This window comes from Microtus oregoni, unplaced genomic scaffold (genome assembly GCF_018167655.1).
Source record: "Microtus oregoni isolate MIOR12 unplaced genomic scaffold, Mior012 000025F_ref0000491, whole genome shotgun sequence".
Taxonomy (NCBI): Eukaryota; Metazoa; Chordata; class Mammalia; order Rodentia; family Cricetidae; genus Microtus; species Microtus oregoni.
The window spans coordinates 26,490,121-26,509,262 of record NW_024543084.1 but is presented as its reverse complement, the minus strand read 5'-3'; the positions used below and the strand labels follow the sequence as shown (position 1 = coordinate 26,509,262).

The window sequence follows — 19,142 nt, the reverse complement described above, 5'->3', positions numbered from 1 at the left end:
CTGGCTTCAGGCCACTATTTTCTGAAGCACCTTTAGGTTGTGCAATGGGTGGAGTCACGCTTTACCTTCAGTAGATTAGTGGGGTCTGTGGGCTGGGTGTATAGCTCAACAATAGTGTCCCTAATTAGCATGGTCAGGAACCTGCATTCAATCTTAGGAAATGATGTTTATAGAGGTCCTTAGGCATTTGGAGTTTATGAATTTGATAGCCTGCTTAGGGAAAAACCAGGAAGTGTGGTGAGGTGAAGTATTTCTCAGGAAGGACAAAAATTTCCACATTGGAAAGCAGGAACAGTGTGCCGTTGCAAGGTCCCAAGCCCCCCAAAATGGCAGTGCCACTGAGAGTGTCCTAAAGGACAGTCTGGGTTCAGCTCAAGCTTACACTCGTAAAATTTTTCTTCATTTCTTGAATGACCTCTGAGAGCTTATTGTAGTTTACTGGCTTGAGGGCAGCCTTACACAGACCTGCCAGAAGCCAAGTCCAAAATCGGTCCCTCGTTAAAATTCTACCTGGGGTGTTATAATCCCAGTGTGGTTCCTGCTCGGGGACCACCTCTGTCCTCGGAGCATGTGTTGCATGTGTTTGGTGAACTTAGTCTGCATGTAGTCTGGCCTGCTCCCAAACTCACCTGCACTATTCAGGAAGTAGGTTATTAGGATCATATAGATATCATGAAAGGTGAGATTATAAGACTGGGTAATATATTGGAATTGCTTTATGAAAGAGGTAGAATTAGACATATAGGACCCCAGTTTTTGTTCTATATGGGAGAGCGCTGAGAGGGAGAAAGGAACATGTATCATAATCAATTGATCTACGCCAGACACCTCTTGCAATGAGAAAACTGCAACTGACTTAGCTTGGTCACGGTTGGGTTCCATAGCAGCACATGAGCGTGTGAGAGGAGGGGTAAAGGTGGGTGCCAGAGCAGGGTGGCTGCTGCAGCCAGGCACCTGAGAGGAGGAGTGATCCAGCATGGCTGACGGAGCAGTTAGTGGGAAGAGAGCTGAAGAGCAAGCAGAGGGGGGTGGTGAGGCAGGGGGAAGTAAAGAAGCAGAAGTATCTGTCTATTGAGGTCAGGAAGGTGTGGTTCCTTAGCAGGGACCAGAGCAGTAGTTGAAAGAATAGAGGTAGGAGCTGGAGGGATGGCTATAGGAGCTAAAGGAACAGGAGAAGGGGCTGAATCTGGAAAAATCCCACACTAATGAATTAACAGAACATTTGAAAACTTTAGAACAAAAAGAAGCAAACTCACCTAAGAGAACTAGATGGCAGGAAATAAATTGAGAGCCGAAATCAACAAAATAGAAACAAAGAAAAACAATACAAAGAATCAATGAGACAAAGAGTTTGTTCTTCAATAAAATCAACAAAATAGACAAACCTTTATCCAACCTAACCAAAAGGCAGAGAGAGAATATCCAAATTAACAAAATCAGAAATGTAAAGGGGGACATAACAACAGACATGGAGGAAATACAGAGGATCATCAGGTTATATTTTGAAAACCTGTACTCAACCTTCATCAGGCGATGAAAGGAGACAGAGACAGAGTCCCACATTGGAGCACTGGACTGAAACCCCAAGGTCCAAATCAGGAGCAGAGGAGAAAGAGCACGAGCAAGGAACTCAGGACCGCGAAGGGTGCACCCACACACTGAGAGAATGGGGATGTTCTATCGGGAACTCACCAAGGCCAGCAGGCCCGGGTCTGAAAAAGCATGGGATAAAACCGGACTCGCTGAACATAGCAGACAATGAGGACTGCTGAGAAGTCAAGAATAATGGCACTGGGTTTTGATCCTACTACACATACTGGCTTTGTGGGAGCCTAAGCTGTTTGGATGTTCACCTTACTAGACCTGGAAGGAGGTGAGTGGTCCTTGGACTCCCCACAGGGCAGGGAACCCTGACTGCTCTTCGGGCTGATGAGGGAGGGGGAGTTGATTGGGGGATGGGGAGGGAAATGGGAGGTGGTGGCGGGGAAGAGACAGAAATCTTTAATAAATAAATAAATAAATAAATAAAACCTGTACTCCACAAAATTGGAAAACTTAAAGGAAATTAACAACTTTCTGGATAAATATCACTTAACAAAATTAAATCAAGACCAGATAAGCAAATTAAAAAGACCTATAACTGCTGAAGATCTAGAAACAGTCATAAAAAGTCTCCCAACCATAAAAAGCCCAGGACCAAATGGTTTTGGCTTAAAATTCTACAAGACTTTTAAAGAAGAACTAATACCAATACCCCTCAAATTATTCCACACAATAGAAACAGAGAACATTGCCAAACTCTTTTTATGAGGCTACAATTATCCTGATTCCCAAACCACAGAAAGACATTACTAAGAAAGAGAATTACAGATCAATCTCATTCAGGAACATGGATGCAAAAATACTCAACAAAGTACTAGCAAATAGAATCCAAGAACACATCAGAACCATCATCCACCATGACCAAGTTGGCTTCATCCCACAGATGCAGGGATGGTTCAACATATGAAAATCTGTCATGTAATCCACCATATAAACAAGCTAAAAATAAAAACCACATGATCATCTCATTAGATGCCAAAAAAAGCATTTGACAAAATACTACATCCCTTCATGATAAAGGTCTTAGAGCAGGGATACAAGGAACATACCTAAACATAATTAGGCAATATACAGCAAGCCAACAGCCAACATCACACTAAATGGAGAGAAACTCCCACTGATTCCACTGAAATCAGGAATAAGACAAGGTTGTCCACTCTCTCCATATCTAGTCAATATAGTTCTTGAGGTTCTAGCTAGACCAATAAGACACCAAAGGGAGATCAAGGGGATAAAAATTAGAAAAGAAGTCAAACTCTCACTGTTTGCTGATGCTATGATAGTTTACATAAGTGATCCCAAAAATTCTACCAAGGAACTTCTACAACTCATAAACACTTTCAGCAATGTAGCAGGATACAAGACTAACTCAAAAAAATCAGTAGCCCTCCTGTACACAGATGATAAAAGGACTGGGGAAGAAATTAGAGAATCAACACTCTTCACAACAGACACAAATAGCATAAAATATCTTGGAGTAACTCTAATCAAACAAGTGGATGACTTGTATGTCAAGAACTTTAAATCTTTAAAAAAGAAATTGAGGAAGACACCAGGAAGTGGAAAGATCTCCCATGCTCTAGGTAGGCAGAATTAACATAGTAAAAATGACAATCTTACCAAAAGCAATATACAGATTCAATGCAATGCCCATCAAAATGCCAGCAAAATTAATCACAGACCTCGAAAGAACAGTACTCAACATCATATGGAAAAGCAAAAAACCCAGGATAGCCAAAACAATCCTGTACAATAAAAGAATATCTGGAGGCATCCCGGACTTTAAACACTACTACAGAGCTACAGTACTGAAAACAACCTAGTATTGGCATAAGAACAAACAGGAGGACCAATGGAACTGAATAGAAGACCCGGATATCAATCCACAGATCTTCGAACACCTGATCTTTGATAAAGAAGCAAAAAATATCAAATGGAAAAAAGAAAGCATATATAACAAATGGTGCTGGTAAAATTGGATATCAACATGTAGAAGAATGGAAATAGACCCATATCTATCACTATGCACAAAACTCAAGTCCAAATGAATCAAAGACCTCAACATAAAGCCAGCCACACTGAACGTTATAGAAGAGAAAGTGGGAAGTACACTTGAATACATTGGCACAGGGAACCACTTCCTAAATATAACCCCAGAAGCACAGACACTAAGAGAAACTATTAATAAATGGGACCTCCTGAAACTGAAAATCTTCTATAAAGCAAAAGACACGGTCAACAAGACAAAATGATAGCCTACAGAATGGGGAAAGATCTTCACTAACCCCACATCAGACAGAGGTCTGATCTCCAAAATATACAGAGAACTCAAGAAATTGGACACCAAAAGAACATAATCCAATTTTAAAAAATGGAGTATAGACCTAAACAGAGGACTCTCAAGAGAGGAATCTAAAATGGCTGAAAGACACTTAAGGCAATGTTCAACATCCTTAGTTATCAGAGAAATGCAAGTCAAAACAATTCGAGATTCCATCTTACACCTGTAAGAATTTCCAAGATCAAAAACACTGATGACAACTTATACTGGAGATGTTGTGGGGAAAATGAAACACTTCTGCATTGCTGATGGGAATACAAGCTGGTACAACCACTTTAAATATCAGTGTGGTGATTTCTCAGAAAATTAGGAAACAACTTTCCTCAAGACCCAGTAATACCACTTCTGGGTATATATCCAAAGGATGCTCAATTGTTCCACAAGGACATGTGCTCAACTATGTTCAGAGCAGCTTTGTTTGTCATAGCCAGAACCTGGAAACAACCTAAATGCCCTTCGACTGAAGAATGGATAAGGAAAATGTTTACACAATGGAGTACTACACAGTAGAAAAAATAACATCTTGAATTTTGCAGGGAAATGGATGGAGCTAGAAAACATCATTTTAAGTGAGGTAACCCAGACATAGAAAGACAATTATCACATGTACTCACTCATAGGTTGTTTGTAAACATAAAGCAAAGAAAGCCAACCTACAAACCACAATCCCAGAGAACTTAGACAACAATGTGGACACTAAGAGAGACTTATATAGATATAATCTACATGGGAAATAGAAAGTATAAAAAGACAAGCTCTCCTGAGTAAATTGGGAGCAAGGGAACCTTGGGGGAGGAGTGAAGGAGGGAGGGAAAAGGCAGGGAGGGGAGCAGAGAAAAATGTAGAGCTCAATAAATATCAATAAAATATAAAATGAAAGAAAGAATAAAACAATGAAACACTGAAATGCTAGGATAGTAAAATAAAATAAGATTTTTCTCAGTTTTTACTTGGAACAATAAAAAAGAATCTATCTAAAATTTTAAATTAAAAAACAAAAATAAAAATAGAACCTTTTCAAAATGGCTCCTGGCTGTAACATTCAGGACTTGCTGAAAGATAAAGTGTATATTTTCTCAAGATCTAGCTTTTGTATCATGGTGGTTTTAATGAGAATGACCCCACAGTCTTATATCCTTGAATACTTTGTCCCCAGTTGGTAGAACTGCATGGGAAGGATTAGGAGTTATAGCCTTGTTAGAGGGCATATGTCACCAGGGTGTGCTTTAAGGTTTTAAAAAACCCACACCATTCTCAGCGTGTTCTCTCTCTCTCTCTGTCTCTCTCTGTCTCTCTCTCTCTCTCTCTCTCTCTCTCTCTCTCTCTCTCTCTCTCTGTGTGTGTGTGTGTGTGTGTGTGTGTGTGTGTGTCTGCTTGTCTGTCTTCCTTCTCTCCCTTCTTCCTATCTATGGATAAGGATGCAAGCTCCCAGCTGCCATTCTAGCACCATGCCTGCATGTGAGCTGCATACTCCCCACCATGATAGTCATGCACTACCCTCTAAAACTATAATTTCAATAAACTGTTTCTTCTATAAACTGTCTTGGCCATGGTATCCTAGCACAGCAATAGAAAAGTAACAAAGACATGTGTAGACACAAGGTCACCTGTATAGCTTCTTGATACTGCTTTCCATACTGACCAATGGTTCTTTTAGCTTTACCCCTTGGAGGAAAATATCCTCTTCCACTAACCAAAGTACCAGATGTCAGGAGCTAGGGCATGCCATTTCTTTTGCTTTGTTTCTCTACCTACTCTCTTATATTTTTGGTTGTGAGCCTAGCCTTTAACAGCTGAGCCATCTCTCCAGCCCTCTACCTACACTCATATGTCAAAAGATGCTTGACTATAATTTATCAAAAAACACCCAAGCTTCATTTTTTATAATTTCATATATTAATTTAATTATTTTTCATGGAAATGGGAAATCCATGTATATTTCCACTTATTGCTTGTCCCTGAATAGGGTATTGTTATACAATGCTTGTTAATTGATATTTGTTTATATGTGGGTTTATTTTTTTTTTTTACAATATTCTGTCTGTGTGTATGTCTGCAGCCCAGAAGAGGGCACCAGACCTCATTACAGGTGGTTGTGAGCCACCATGTGGGTTTATTAAAGACCTTTCCCATGTTCTGTTTGCTAGCCTCAATAGAATGGAGCAGTGACTTTTATTTTGATTGGGTCTCATAGCCCAGCTTGCCTTGGAACTTCCTACAAGATGATGCCAGCATTAATCCTTCTGCCTCTACTTCCCAAGTGCTGGAATTACAGCTTGTAACTCCAGGCATAACTAATAATAGACTTTCAATTGCGTGTGTATATTAGAAAAGCTATCAACTTGTTCCAAAAAGTTTAAACATTATTAGACATCTTTTTTTTTTTTTGAAATAGGGTTTCTCTGTAACTTTGGAGCCTGTCCAGGAACTAGTTCTTATTGACCAGGCTGTCCTCAAACTCACAGGGATTCATCTGCCTCTGTTTCCCAAGTGCTGGGATTAAAGGCATTTGCCACCACCGCCTGGCTGCATTAATTTTTAATCATTGTGTGTTCATAAACCTTTCACTGTTTCTGAATTTTTTTCTTCTCTCACATTCAGTTATGCAACTCCTTTTGGACTGAATTAAGAAGTTTTGATCTATCTTTATCATTTGAAGCTAATCTCCGTAGTGTATCTGGTCAGGTATGTCCAGCCCCTTCGGGTGGTACAGAAACTTGCTAACATTCAGATGCAATTAAATCAACAGCAATGAAATGAACACCATATTATTAGCATAAACTTGAACACCATCTCTCTTCACAGGTTGGTGGGGTCCAGTGGCATACCAGGCTGTAGGCCACAGAAAATGTGGGTCTCTGTTCTCAAGCTTTTCTAACAAAGTCTCAGGACACCTGCTGAAAACTCTCCTGTACACGCTAAGTCTTGGGACTTTCTAATAGTAGTTGTATCATCAGGCCTAACATAGGAAGCAGTTGAAGTGACCCAGCAGCACATTTGTTGATCTCATACATCCAGGGTTGCCCAGCTCCAGTCTAGCTTCAGAATTGCACTGTGAAAAGAGTTAAGCATAAATGGAGGGTGAAAGTGTGATGACCACTACTTATATTTGGGGAAACCAGCATTGTATGAACGTGTTCCTGGTCAAATGCACATATCAAGTGCTTGAATCTCCCCATCCTTCCTGGAAATGTGTGGCGTGTTTTAGGAGTCTGTAACCTTTGAGGTTATAGCTGTGAACTTCACCCTCAATGAATGGGCTTTGCTGTATTCCTCCCAAAAGAAGCTCCACAAATATCTGATGCAAGAAATCATCAGAAACCTGAGTGGTCTGGGGGAGAGTGAGGGATTCCTCTGTCTAATCAATGAGAGGACAAGCATTTCAGCTGCACAATGCAAGTCCATGATCTGAAAAGTGAAAGGACAAATGCTGTGAATGCATCATGCTCTGTCCTGTGCTGCCAGTAAACTAAAGTGCAATTCCTCTAATGCTGTACTTATTCAAAGAGATTTTCCTGGTCTGCATTTTAAGAAAAAGGCAAGACACAAAAATCTTAGAGATGATTATCAAAATTCAATGAGGAATCTATCACATTTAAGACTGCAAGCAAACAATGTGAGTATCAGGGAACTTCAGAGAAATTATATAAATGTAAGGAGTGTGAAAGATCCTTCATTTCTCCCCAGTGCTTCGTGAAGCATGTGAATAACTCAAAATGGAGAGAAACTGTAAGAATGTCAGCAATGTGGGAAAGTCTTCAGTAGATACAGTTGCTATAATTTCAGCCAAACCAACATGGCTGACACTTCTGGGTTCTAGGGCCATGCATTGCAGAAAAGTCCATTGCAGAAGTGTCTAATGGCCCCAGGGATCTTAAAGGACCCTGCCTGACCCACGTGCAGCATGGTTGCACCACCTACATCGGACACAACTGCATGAACACTTGCACGAATGCATGAGCTCCGTCAGCTGTATATGATGTCACCAAATCATCCCTCTGTATCATGTGCTAGGCAGCCCTTTTAAATGCTGGATGCACCATCTTAATGCTCTCTCTCCGCACACCGATCTTACCAGGCCTGTACATGTCCCCCTTCTAGTAAACTCCTAAGCAGGTTTGTTGTGTGTTCTGTGTTTTCTTTTCACTCACAGGTAACATCAACAATTATGTTCAAAGTCATACAAAAATTCACAATGGAGAGAAATCACATGTATGCAAGCAGTGTGGGAAATGCTTTTTTACTTTTGCAGATATTCAGAGACATACAATCGATCATGCGCCATGGAAATAAACAGTTTGTGTGTAAGATACATGGTAAAGGTTTTCACTATTCCAGTTCATTTGTGATCCATGAAGGAATTCACACTAGGAGGAAGTTTTATGCATGTAAGCAATTTGATAAAGCTTTTACTTATCCTAGTAGCTTTTATCGCCATGAAAAGATACATAATGGAATGAATCCCTAAAACATAGACAATGTGGGAAAACCTTCACTTAGTTCTGTATCCTTCCACATCATGAAAGGGATCACAGTGGAGAGAAACCATATGAATGTAAACAAGTTACACAAGTGTTTTTCAAAATTGTTTTAAGTCATGAACAAATTCACACTGGATTGGATAAAAGAATGATGCATGTACAACATATGGGAAACTTTTCACTGATTGCAGCCCTCTTCGTTGTCATGAAAGGGTTCACAGTGGGGAGAAATCCCATATATGTAAGTTATGTGGGAAAACCTTCAGTTGTAGTGATTCCCTTAGATACCATGAAAGGATTCAGAGTTGAGAGAGACCCTATGTATGTAAGTTATGTGAAAAAGCTTAACTTACATACATGTAAGTTCCTTACAAACACATGAACGAATCCATACTGGGGTTAAGTCCTATGAATACAAGCTTTGTTTAAAAAAAAAGCCCTCACCTATCATAATTCCCAGTGGAGATAAACCCTGTATCTGTAAGTTGTGTGGGAAATCTTTCATGAATCACAATTATCTTCAATATAATGCTAAACTTCACAATGGAGAGAAACCTCATTTTTTAAACTATGTGGAAAAGCTTTTGTGTGGTCAAGTTCTTTACAAACACATGAATAAATTCATACTGACATTAATGTCTGTGAGTGCAAGCTATGTGGGCAAATCTTTACTTATCATGGTTCTCTTCATTAGCATTTGAAGGTTCATAGTGCAGAAAACCCCTATATATTGCAACAGGAGGAACTGTTTGTGAAAACCTAGATATATTTGATTGTAGTAGGAGAAGCAGGCTGTGTCCTGCCACCTGGCTAACTTAATCCCCAAAATAACCACACAGAAATTGTATTAATTAAATTACTGCTTGGCCCATTAGTTCTAGCCTCTTAATGGCTAACTCTCACATCTTGATTCAACCCATTTCTAATAATCTGTGTAACACCATGAGGTCGTGGCTTACTGGTGGTCCTTGGACTTCCCACAGGGCAGGGAACCCTGATTGCTCTTTGGGCTGACGAGGGAGGGGGACTTGACTGGGGGAGGGGGAGGGAAATGGGAGGCGGTGGCAGGAAAGAGACAGAAATCATAAATACATACATACATACATACATACATACATACATACATACAAACAAACTGGTAATTTAATTTCCAAAGTGGGAGAGGTGCAGAGTGTAGAAAAGCAGCAGGTGGCTGTTGGGCAAAGTCAGAGGCAAATTCTGCACAGATGCAGTTACATCCAAGGTCAGCTGGTTTCCACCAAGACAAGACTGGGCTGCGAACGACTGCAGCTGGAACACGGGATTTGGTTCCAGCTTGTCGGGTTGGCATCCCTTATTCTGTCACAAAGGCTCAGTGTACGAATGAAGAGCACCAGTGGGACTTTCCTCATCCGCCCTAGTACTGTCCTAGTAGCTCAGGGAGTCCCGGACTGTTCAACCGCACGGTGTGACACTGACCCCGGAGTAATCATGAGGGCAGCTGAAGCGGCCAGTATGAGCTGTCCTACCGGGATCCCCGTGAGCGAAACGGAAGACCGTCACTCGCCATCTTTTTTTCTGGTGCCGCCATAGTTGCGGCCCTGTCCTGTTAGTTTATGGAGTTTCAAGCTGTTAAGCTTTATTTTTTCTTTCATGACCTCCAAACCAAGAAACAGAGTCAGGTCGTAGTTGTCCAGCGATTTGGATTTAAAAAGTGGCGAACCGATGCAACTTGCTTGATTAGGAGCGCCGGAGAAGGGGGCGGAAGTTCCTCGTCCGCCATCTTTCTTCCTGGCACCACCCTCGCCGCGCCGTCCGGTCCGCTGAGCGCGTCCCGGGTCGCTGGACCTCAGATGCTGGACGAGCGCTGCAGCCGGGAGCCGCGTGAGGCCGCAGGAGGCCCGGAGCGCAGCCATGGTGAGCGCCCGGGTGCGGGGCTGGCGGCCGCTCAGGTCGCGGGGACCGCGGCGGAGCCTCTGCAGCTGCGCGCGGGCTCCCCGAGGACGCGGTGGCCGGGTTCGGGCCGCGGCGGGGTGACGCGCGCCCGCTTTGTTTCCCTGCCTTTCCGGTTCATGGGAAGCCGTTTCTAAAATCCACGATTTTGTCCCCATCCGATGACTGTCAGTTGCGATCCTTCAGTTCCCAGGTCCTCCCCACACTGCCAAATTTACCTGACCGGGCGACCCCCGGTCTTCTGAGAAACACGGAATGGAGACGTGTGGCCGTCTGTGATGCGCTGGGACTATTTCTGAGTTCTCTGCGCTTCCTTTGGACCTTGCGTATTTATGCAGTATTCTGTAGGGTTCTGTTCCGTTCTCTTTCGTTTGTTCTCTCACCTGCAATGTGTTTTGAAGTCAGGTAATAGGAAACATGGAGCCTTGGGGATTGTTTCTGAACCCGGGTTTGGTGGCGCATGCCTTTAATCGCAGCACTCGGAATGCAGAGGCGAGCGATTTGTCTTGGACATTTTAGTTTGTCTATTCATGACTTCCTGACAATGTGTCTCTGGGAGATAGTTCATTATCCACTAGGAGAAAATGTTGCCTGTTGATTTTGTACCCTCCTGCCTTCCTAAATAGTTTATAGTCTCAAAGGGCCTTTTTGGTGTTTTGTTGTCAGTGGTGGTTGGTTGGTTGGTTGGTTGGTTGGTTGGTTTCTTGAGACAGGGTTTCTCTGGTCCTGGAACTAGCTCTTGTATACCAGGCTTTAGACCAGACTGGCCTCGAACTCACAGAGATCTGTCTGCCTCTGCCTCCCGAGTGCTTTTTATAAAAAGACATTTATTTTTTTGAGTGCTCTATCTGCATGTATGACTTTTATGCCAGGAGAGGGCATCAGATCCCACTATAGATAGCTGTGAACCACCATGTGGTTACTGGAAATTGAACTCCAGACCTCTGGAAGAACAGCCAGTACTCTTAACCAGGGCCTGGTGTAATCTTTTGATCTGTTCGTAGTTTTGCTAGATATGTTGCTTTTTACACAGAGAATATAACTGTGTACCCCAGGACTCTAAATCCTCTATCTTAGCCTCCCATGTACTGTGATTCCTGGTGTATACTATAGTACCTGGTTATGGTTTTCTGTGTATTCAAACAGGAATAGTTTGACTTCCTTTCTGATTCATATACTGTTATTTCTTTTTTTGCATAATTGCTCTGGCTAATTTAGTACTATGTTCAAGAAGAGTCATGAGTAGTAACCTAGTAATTTTTTCTGATCGTTGAGAAAATGCTTTGTGTTTTTTTCCCTTAGCATGTTGTTACTAGTCATGTGTTTGTCATGAAAACCTTTATTATCTTAATGTATGCTTCCCGTTTCTACTAGATTCTGAGCTTTGAGCATGATGTGGAATAGAACATTATCAAAGGCTCTCTTGCTTCTAATGTCTATTAGCTTTTTAATTCTTGATTTTGTATGTCAATCTACTTCTGCAAATTTAAAGGAAACTTTACACATCGAAAGATACTTGACTATGATTTGTCAAAACACTTGACTGTCATCATTCCCATTTCAGTGTATAATTTGATTCTTCACGGGAAAGGGAAATGTGTGCATGTTTCCAAGTCAGTATTAATTTGTCCTGGAATGTATTAAGCAAGTTGATTTCTGCCATTAATGTGTGTACTGGCTCATTTTATGTCAGCTTAATACCAGCTACAGTCATATTGGAAGTGGGACCCTCAACTGAGAAAATACCTCCATCATGTTGGCCTGTGGGCAAGCCTGTGCTACATTTTCTTGATTGATACAGGAGGACCCATATTACTGTGTTTGGTGCCACTCTTGGGCTAGTGTGGTCCTGTATACTACATAGAACCAGGTTGAGCAAGCCATGAGGAGCAAGCTAGTAAGCACTGATACTCCGTGGCCTCTGCTTCAGTTCCTGCCCTGCCCTGACTTTCCTTCCTGAAGCACTGTTATTGGTACATGTAAACTGAAAGAAATCTTTTCCTCCCCAAGATGCTTTTGGTAATGGTGCTTATCACAGCTACATAAAACCTAAGACACTGATGATACTGACATGATTGTTGATTGATTTTCTGCTTATATGTGGATCACTTTTAGTCTCTTTTAAAAAAAAAAAGATTTATTTATTTATTGTGTATACAGTGTTCTGTAAGTATGTATGAATGCTACAGGCCAGAAGAGGGCACCAGATCTCATTACAGATGGTTATGAGCTACCATGTGGTTCAGGGAATTGAACTTAGGACCTACTCTGGAAGAGCAGCCAGTGCTCTTGACCTCTGAGCCATCTCTTCAGCCCCTCTTCTTCTTTTTAATACAATATTTTTGAGAATTTCTTATATGCATACAATGTATTTTTATCATATTTACTTTTCGCTTCTCCTAACTCCAGATTCATCCCCAGTCCCTACCTCTTCCCAATTTCCTGTCCTGCTTAGTCTCTCTTTCAACATTACATTATATTTGGTAAAGATTTCTTATCATCTACTTGTATTATCATATATTCATTCTACAAAACAATTAGCTTTATTTCCTAGAATAGTTTCACAACTACAGGTCTTACAAGTCCCCAGCACATGGTGTGTGCATCATGTATAAATTTTTAGGTGAGAACTAGGGATCAAAATTAGGTCTTTATGCTAATCTGTCTTCTTGGCCCTGGGTTTCTTAATATTTTTTCCAGATTAAACATTTTGAAAGTTGACAGTTTTCATCTGATACAATGTAAGAAAGCATTTCACGGTATATTTGGGTTGGGGGGCGGTATTATTTTTGTTAGTTTGGTTAGTTACTTTGAGTGTGTGTGTGTGTGTGTGTGTGTGTGTGTGTGTGTGTGTGTGGATTTGCTAATGCTTTATCACCTAATATGTGATGTGTTTTGGAAAATATTCCATCTGATGCTGAGAAGAATGTGTGTTCTGCAGTTGTTAATGGACTGTTCTGTAAATGCTGTTAAGGGCATTTGATCTATGGTGCAGTTTAACGCTGAAGTTCCTTGGTTGATTTTTCTTCTGGGGGACCTATTTGTGATATCAGGGTATTGACACCACAAGCTGTTATTTTGTCTAAACCCTTTTGCCCAGTGCTGTTTGTCTGTAAGATACTCAGTTCATATATATTTACATGGGACATTCCTTATGGAATTCCTCTTTACTTATATATAGGGATCTTCTGATAAAAGAAATTCTGGGTTAGTAGTCAACTGGATAAAGATGTGTTGAGAAATAATTATATTTTCTAAATATATCTGTCAGTAAGCCTCTTCTAACAATGCCATTCCCCTCGTTTCTATTTCTCTTTGCCTTTTTGAGGAAAAACTAAAGTCTTTTCACATTATCATAGTAGATTATCCTTCATAGGGCTTTCAAACTATTTGATTGCCAATAAGATGTCAAGTACAAGACTTCTCAAGTTTTGTCGTGCAAACAAAGATGTGCAGCTTCTTAAGGAAGAAGTTGAGAGATGAAGTGTTTGTTCTGTATTATCCGTCAGACCAGCTCCTTGGGAACTAATCCTCCAGAGCATATTTTCATTCTGATCAAGTAGGATCCTTCTGATAAGCATGTCAGAAGCTTGTGGACATTTAGAGGGACAGTGGGAGCTAAACAAGTAGCATATTGCTCTCTTAAACTAGAACAGTGAGCCCCTTTCCACAGGTAGGCTAGTGAGGTCCATCTGAAATGCCAGTACCCAGACCCCAGGGAAAGTTGAAAATGTATCTTTTTTATATGTATGCTTACAGATGTTTAAACAAGTACACACAGGCATGTGTATACTTATGCATGCGGAGGTTAGAGAACAGCCTTGGGTCACTCCTTGGAAATGACCTTTTGAGAAAGGACCTTCTTTTGCCTGAAGCTTACCAAGTGTACGAGACTGCCTGGCCAGTGTGCACCAGGGAGCCACCTGTATTCATCTGTAATCTCCAGTGCTGTGTTCCATCATGTCCAGCAATTTTATGTGTACTTGTGGGGGTTCAAACTCAGGCCCTCATGCTTGAGAGTCAAGCAGTGTTCCAAGCCCTGTTCTAAAAATAATCTCCATATAGCTGGTGTTAACTCTATTATAGATACGACTAGTGGGATATTTTTTTTAAGACAGAGCCTCACTATGTAAGGCTGACCTCAAGGAGACCTGCCTGCCTTTGCCTTCCAAGTGCTGGGAATAAGGCATGTACTGCTATGCCTGGCCTAGTAGAATTTTTTTTTTATGAGAGGTGTAAAAAACCATTAAACAGACTTTCTGGATGACCAAACAGCATACCAGGCATCTGCTTTTCCTTCATAATATAGTTTCAGCGTAGCATTGGAATGATATTGTTAGAGTGTGGGCATTGACCAGAACACTGATGTTTACCTGGGTTTAACAGTTAAACAGTACACCATTCTGTAAACACTGTGCACATGAGCAGAGTGCTCCAGTATGTCTCACCCCTCCTCATTTTTCAGGGGTCTGTATCCTTCGAGGATGTGGCTGTGAACTTCACCTCAGAGGAGTGGGCTTTACTGAATTCTTCCCAAAAGAAGCTGCACAGAGATGTGATGCAGGAAACCTTCAGGAACCTGGCTGCCGTAGGTAAGGTGGAAATCATTGCCTCGTTTAGTCCACGAGAATCAGATCAGTGTTTGCTGATCAGTGCAGCTTCATGATTCGTACAGAAACAGAAATTTTGATGAATAAACCAGTCATGGTCATGTTGTATCGGGAGCCTAATTAAAATCTAATACTTTCCTATAGTGCTGGATTAACTCAAAGTGATTTTTCTGGGTCTCCATTCCAGCAAAAAAGCAGGAAGATCAGACCCTTGAAGAGGATTATGAAAATTTAAGGAAAATTCTTCCCACTGAAGTTCAGACTGGATACAGTCTATGTGAGAATCAAGAGTATGCCAAGAAACCAGGCACTTACAAGGACTGTGGGAAAGTCTATAGTCCTCCGGAGTGCTTTCTGGAACATCTAAAGACTCACACAGAAGAGGAAAGTTACGAATGTAAGCAAACTGAGGATGGTTTTGGTGGACACCGTGATGTTCATGACCCTGAAGGAATGCATGCCAAAGAAAAACTTTGTGTTTTAAAGCAGACTGGGAAAGATTTTTTGACTCTTGCTGGTATCCAACAGCATGTAACACATGATGGACATGGGCCATATATATGTAAAGTATGTGGTAAAGCCTTTCACTCTTCTGGTTCTTTCTTGACACACGAAAGAACACATACTGGAGTCCAGCTTTATACATGTAAGCAGTGTGGTAAGACCTTCACTTATTCCAGTGGCCTTCGCCGCCATGAAAGGACCCATAGTGGAGAGAAACCCTATAAATGCAAGCAATTTCTGAAAGTCTTTCCTTCTTTGAGTAAGGTTGAGGGTCATGAACAGACTCATAATGGAGTAGAATACATATGTAATCAATGTGGGGTAGCCTTCAGTGATCACAGTTCCCTTCAATGTCATGAAAAGATTCACAATTTGGAGAAACCCTATGTATACAAGCAATGTGGAAAAGCATTTACTTGTTCTAGTGCCTTGCGAAGACATGAACGAATTCATACTGGGGTGAAACCCTATGAATGTAAGGTATGTGGGAAAGCCTTCATTGATTGCAGTTCTCTTCAATGTCATGAAAGGATTCATAGTGGAGAGAAACCTTATGTGTGTAAGCTGTGTGGAAAAGCGTTCAGTCGCCAAGGTTCTCTTAAATGCCATGAAAGGATTCATAGTGGAGAGAAGCCCTATGCATGCAAGCAATGTGGGAAAAACTTCATGCATCACAATGCTCTTAGATACCACGAACAGATTCACAGTGGAGAGAAATCCTATGGGTGCAAGCAATGTGGGAAAGCCTTTGTGTTGAGCAGCGCATTGAAAAAACATGAACGAATTCACAGCGGATTGAAACCTTGTTTGTGCAGGGTGTGTGGAAAAGCCTTCACGTTTCATAGTTCCCTTCATTGCCATGAAAGGACTCACACCGGAGAGAAACCCTATGTATGTAAACAGTGTGGGAAAGCCTTTATGTATCACAGTTCTCTCCGTTGCCATGAAAATATTCACAATGCAGAGAAACGCTATGTGTGTAAGCTGTGTGGGACAGCCTTCACTTTTCACAGTTCACTTCAGCGCCATGAGAGAATACACAGGGGAGAGAAACCCTATGTATGTAAGTTCTGTGGGAAAGCCTTCACTGATCACAGTTCCCTTCGATGCCATGAGAGAATTCACACTGGAGAGAAACCCTATGTGTGTAAACAGTGTGGAAAATCCTACAGTACTCATGGTTCTCTTCGATACCATAAAAGGATGCACTGTGTGTAAACTACATTGGAAGACATTCTCCTCTTTGAATAAGTTTCAATTAACTAAAAAAACAAATATATGGTTATAAGCAATGTGAATAAGCCTTAACATGTTCTGGTTCGCTTCAAAAAACATGGGTGGAGACACATTGGAGAGTATCACTAAATATATAATAAAGGGAGCTCCTTTATTGCCAGCTTTTTCTAGCAAGCATGATGGCTTAACGAATTTAACCTGTATTAATGTAAAGATGTGGGATTATCTCCACTTGCCTCTGTTCAGTTCTCAAAAAACAAAACCACTAAGGGGATGGGGAGATGGCTCTGTCTATATCATTCCAGCCACAGAAGTGTGGGTCCTGAGTTTAAATCCTCACTACCCATATAAAAGCCAGACATGGTGGCACATGCCTATAATCCCAGTGCAAGGGAGGCAGAAACAAAAATCCCTGAGTTTACTGGTTAGTTAGTCTCAAATCTGTTCAGGTTCAGTGAGAGATCTTTCAAAAAGTAAAGTGGAGAATGATTAAGGAAGACTTCCAACATTAACATCAACCTCTAGCCTCTCCTTGCAAGTATAATGTGAGCCACACACATGAACACTCATCCTCACATGAATGCACACCACACACACACAAAGAACACAGTGATGAGAAGAAATCTATAAGTCTTCACTTGGCCAGCACATACACAATCAAAACCTTGTAAGTAGAATCGTCATTTGTAGCATGTGTCAGAGGCTGATGTAGAAGGATTCTATTAACAGAACTAATGTGAAGAGCCTAGCATAAAATAATGGATGGACTGCTTTAGAAATTGCACACTTCAAAGGAAATGTTGCAATGTTGATAAATGTGTGTCGATGGCACATTCTTAGGTAGATCTAAATTATGTGGCTATAATTTTATTCTTGAAAGTAAATGTTTAAGTGAAGTTATTGCTAGGATTTACCCAGGTCCATGTATTTAATCTGTAATTTCAGTATTGGTAATTCACTTAATAACTTTTTCTCCTTTTAATTTAAAATGTGGAAATGTCCTTTTAATATGTGAGCAGTTTTAATTTTTTTTAGTTTTAAAATAATTTTGTCCAATGAACCTGTAAAAAACATTTAATTTGGGCTGGGAAAATGGCTCAATTGATGAGCATCAAGACCTAGGTCAGATCCCTGGTACTCATGTAACAAGCCGGATATGGCCAAACATACCTGTCTCCCTAGTACTGAAAGTAGGGAGTAATGCAGGAAGGACTTGCTAATCAACCAGTCTAGGTGAGAAACGAGCTCCAAGATTAGTGCAAGACCATGTCTCAAGCAATAGGCAGAGATTGGTAGGAGAGAATAGTTGGTGTCCTCTTCCATACATACAAGTTTGGTACTCACAAATATGAAAAGTTATTAATACTTGGGATTTTCCTACGAGGCTTTTGTCATAGGTCATGTATATAAATTCAGAACAAATGACTTTAAAGTGGATTTAGCTATTTTTCACTTTTAATATTTTCTCCAAATAAGATTTCTGTACATATTTTATATTTTGACTGTTTTCAACAGTGTATACATTGATATGTGTTATCTTTTTCATATATGGACAGTATATCTGCAAAATAATCATAAAAGAGACCAATTTCACAATTTTTCAATTTTTTTCCTTTCATGTTAGAATCATTATTGTCAAAATATGGTGAAATTTTCTTGTATAGTAAAATCCTACTAATGCTCTTTTCCTACATAAATTTTTCATATTTATGTCATAGCTTTTTATCATATTTTCCCCTCACTTCTCTTAACAGAAGATGCCTCCCACTGGCTGAAGTGTGCTCTGGCCAGAGATTACCGGGACCACAGCTTTAGTCACATGGAATGTAATGGATTCCAGAATAAGTCTATCTACACACCATATCTGACTTGTTCATCAGAAAGTCATGTTCTTTTTTATTTTAAGTTTAGTATTTTGTGCACGTGCAGTGTATGTAAGAATTGTGAGTGTGGTGGGAGCATAGGTGCATAGGTGTATGCGGGTGTTTGTGCGTGTGCACCTTTGGAGACCAGAGGAGGATATTGTCCTTCTGTATTACTCTTTGTGTGTGTGCACCTTTGGAGACCAGAGGAGGATATTGTCCTCTGTATTACTCTTTGTGAATGTGGTTTGAACATTGGTGTATGCGGGTGTTTGTGCCTGTGCACCTTTGGAGACCAGAGGAGGATATAGTCCTTCTGTATTACTCTTTGTGTGTGTGCACCTTTGGAGACCAGAGGAGGATATTGTCCTTCTGTATTACTCTTTGCCTTCCTCCCTTGAGACCAAGTTGCTCCCTGAACGACGAGCTAGGCTAATAGTCATCCCCTGGTTCTGTTTCTCTAGAGAACCCTGGCTAAAGCACTAAGAAAGCAGTATGTTAGGTAAATTGCCAGAGTAGAAACCTAGGAAGGGGCATGAACAGTCCAGTATTGCGGTAAAGCTCTCACTGCACA

At 40.9% G+C, this 19,142-nt stretch overlaps 1 protein-coding gene across 2 annotated transcripts; it reads left to right on the top strand.

Annotated features, from left to right (window-relative positions):
- Positions 1–10,087: 10,087 nt before the first annotated feature.
- LOC121462482 (zinc finger protein 709-like) lies at positions 10,088–18,404 on the top strand. Of its 2 annotated transcripts, XM_041674068.1 has the most exons (4): positions 10,723–10,761; positions 13,057–13,097; positions 14,822–14,948; positions 15,154–18,404. In XM_041674068.1, exons 3-4 carry the CDS (start codon positions 14,915–14,917, stop codon positions 16,686–16,688), a joined length of 1,569 nt encoding a protein of 522 aa, XP_041530002.1. In that variant the 5' UTR covers positions 10,723–10,761; positions 13,057–13,097; positions 14,822–14,914; the 3' UTR covers positions 16,689–18,404. The 2 variants fall into 2 exon arrangements, with proteins under 2 accessions (XP_041529999.1, XP_041530002.1); XM_041674065.1 differs by lacking the exons at positions 10,723–10,761; positions 13,057–13,097 and adding an exon at positions 10,088–10,320.
- Positions 18,405–19,142: the final 738 nt, after the last annotated feature.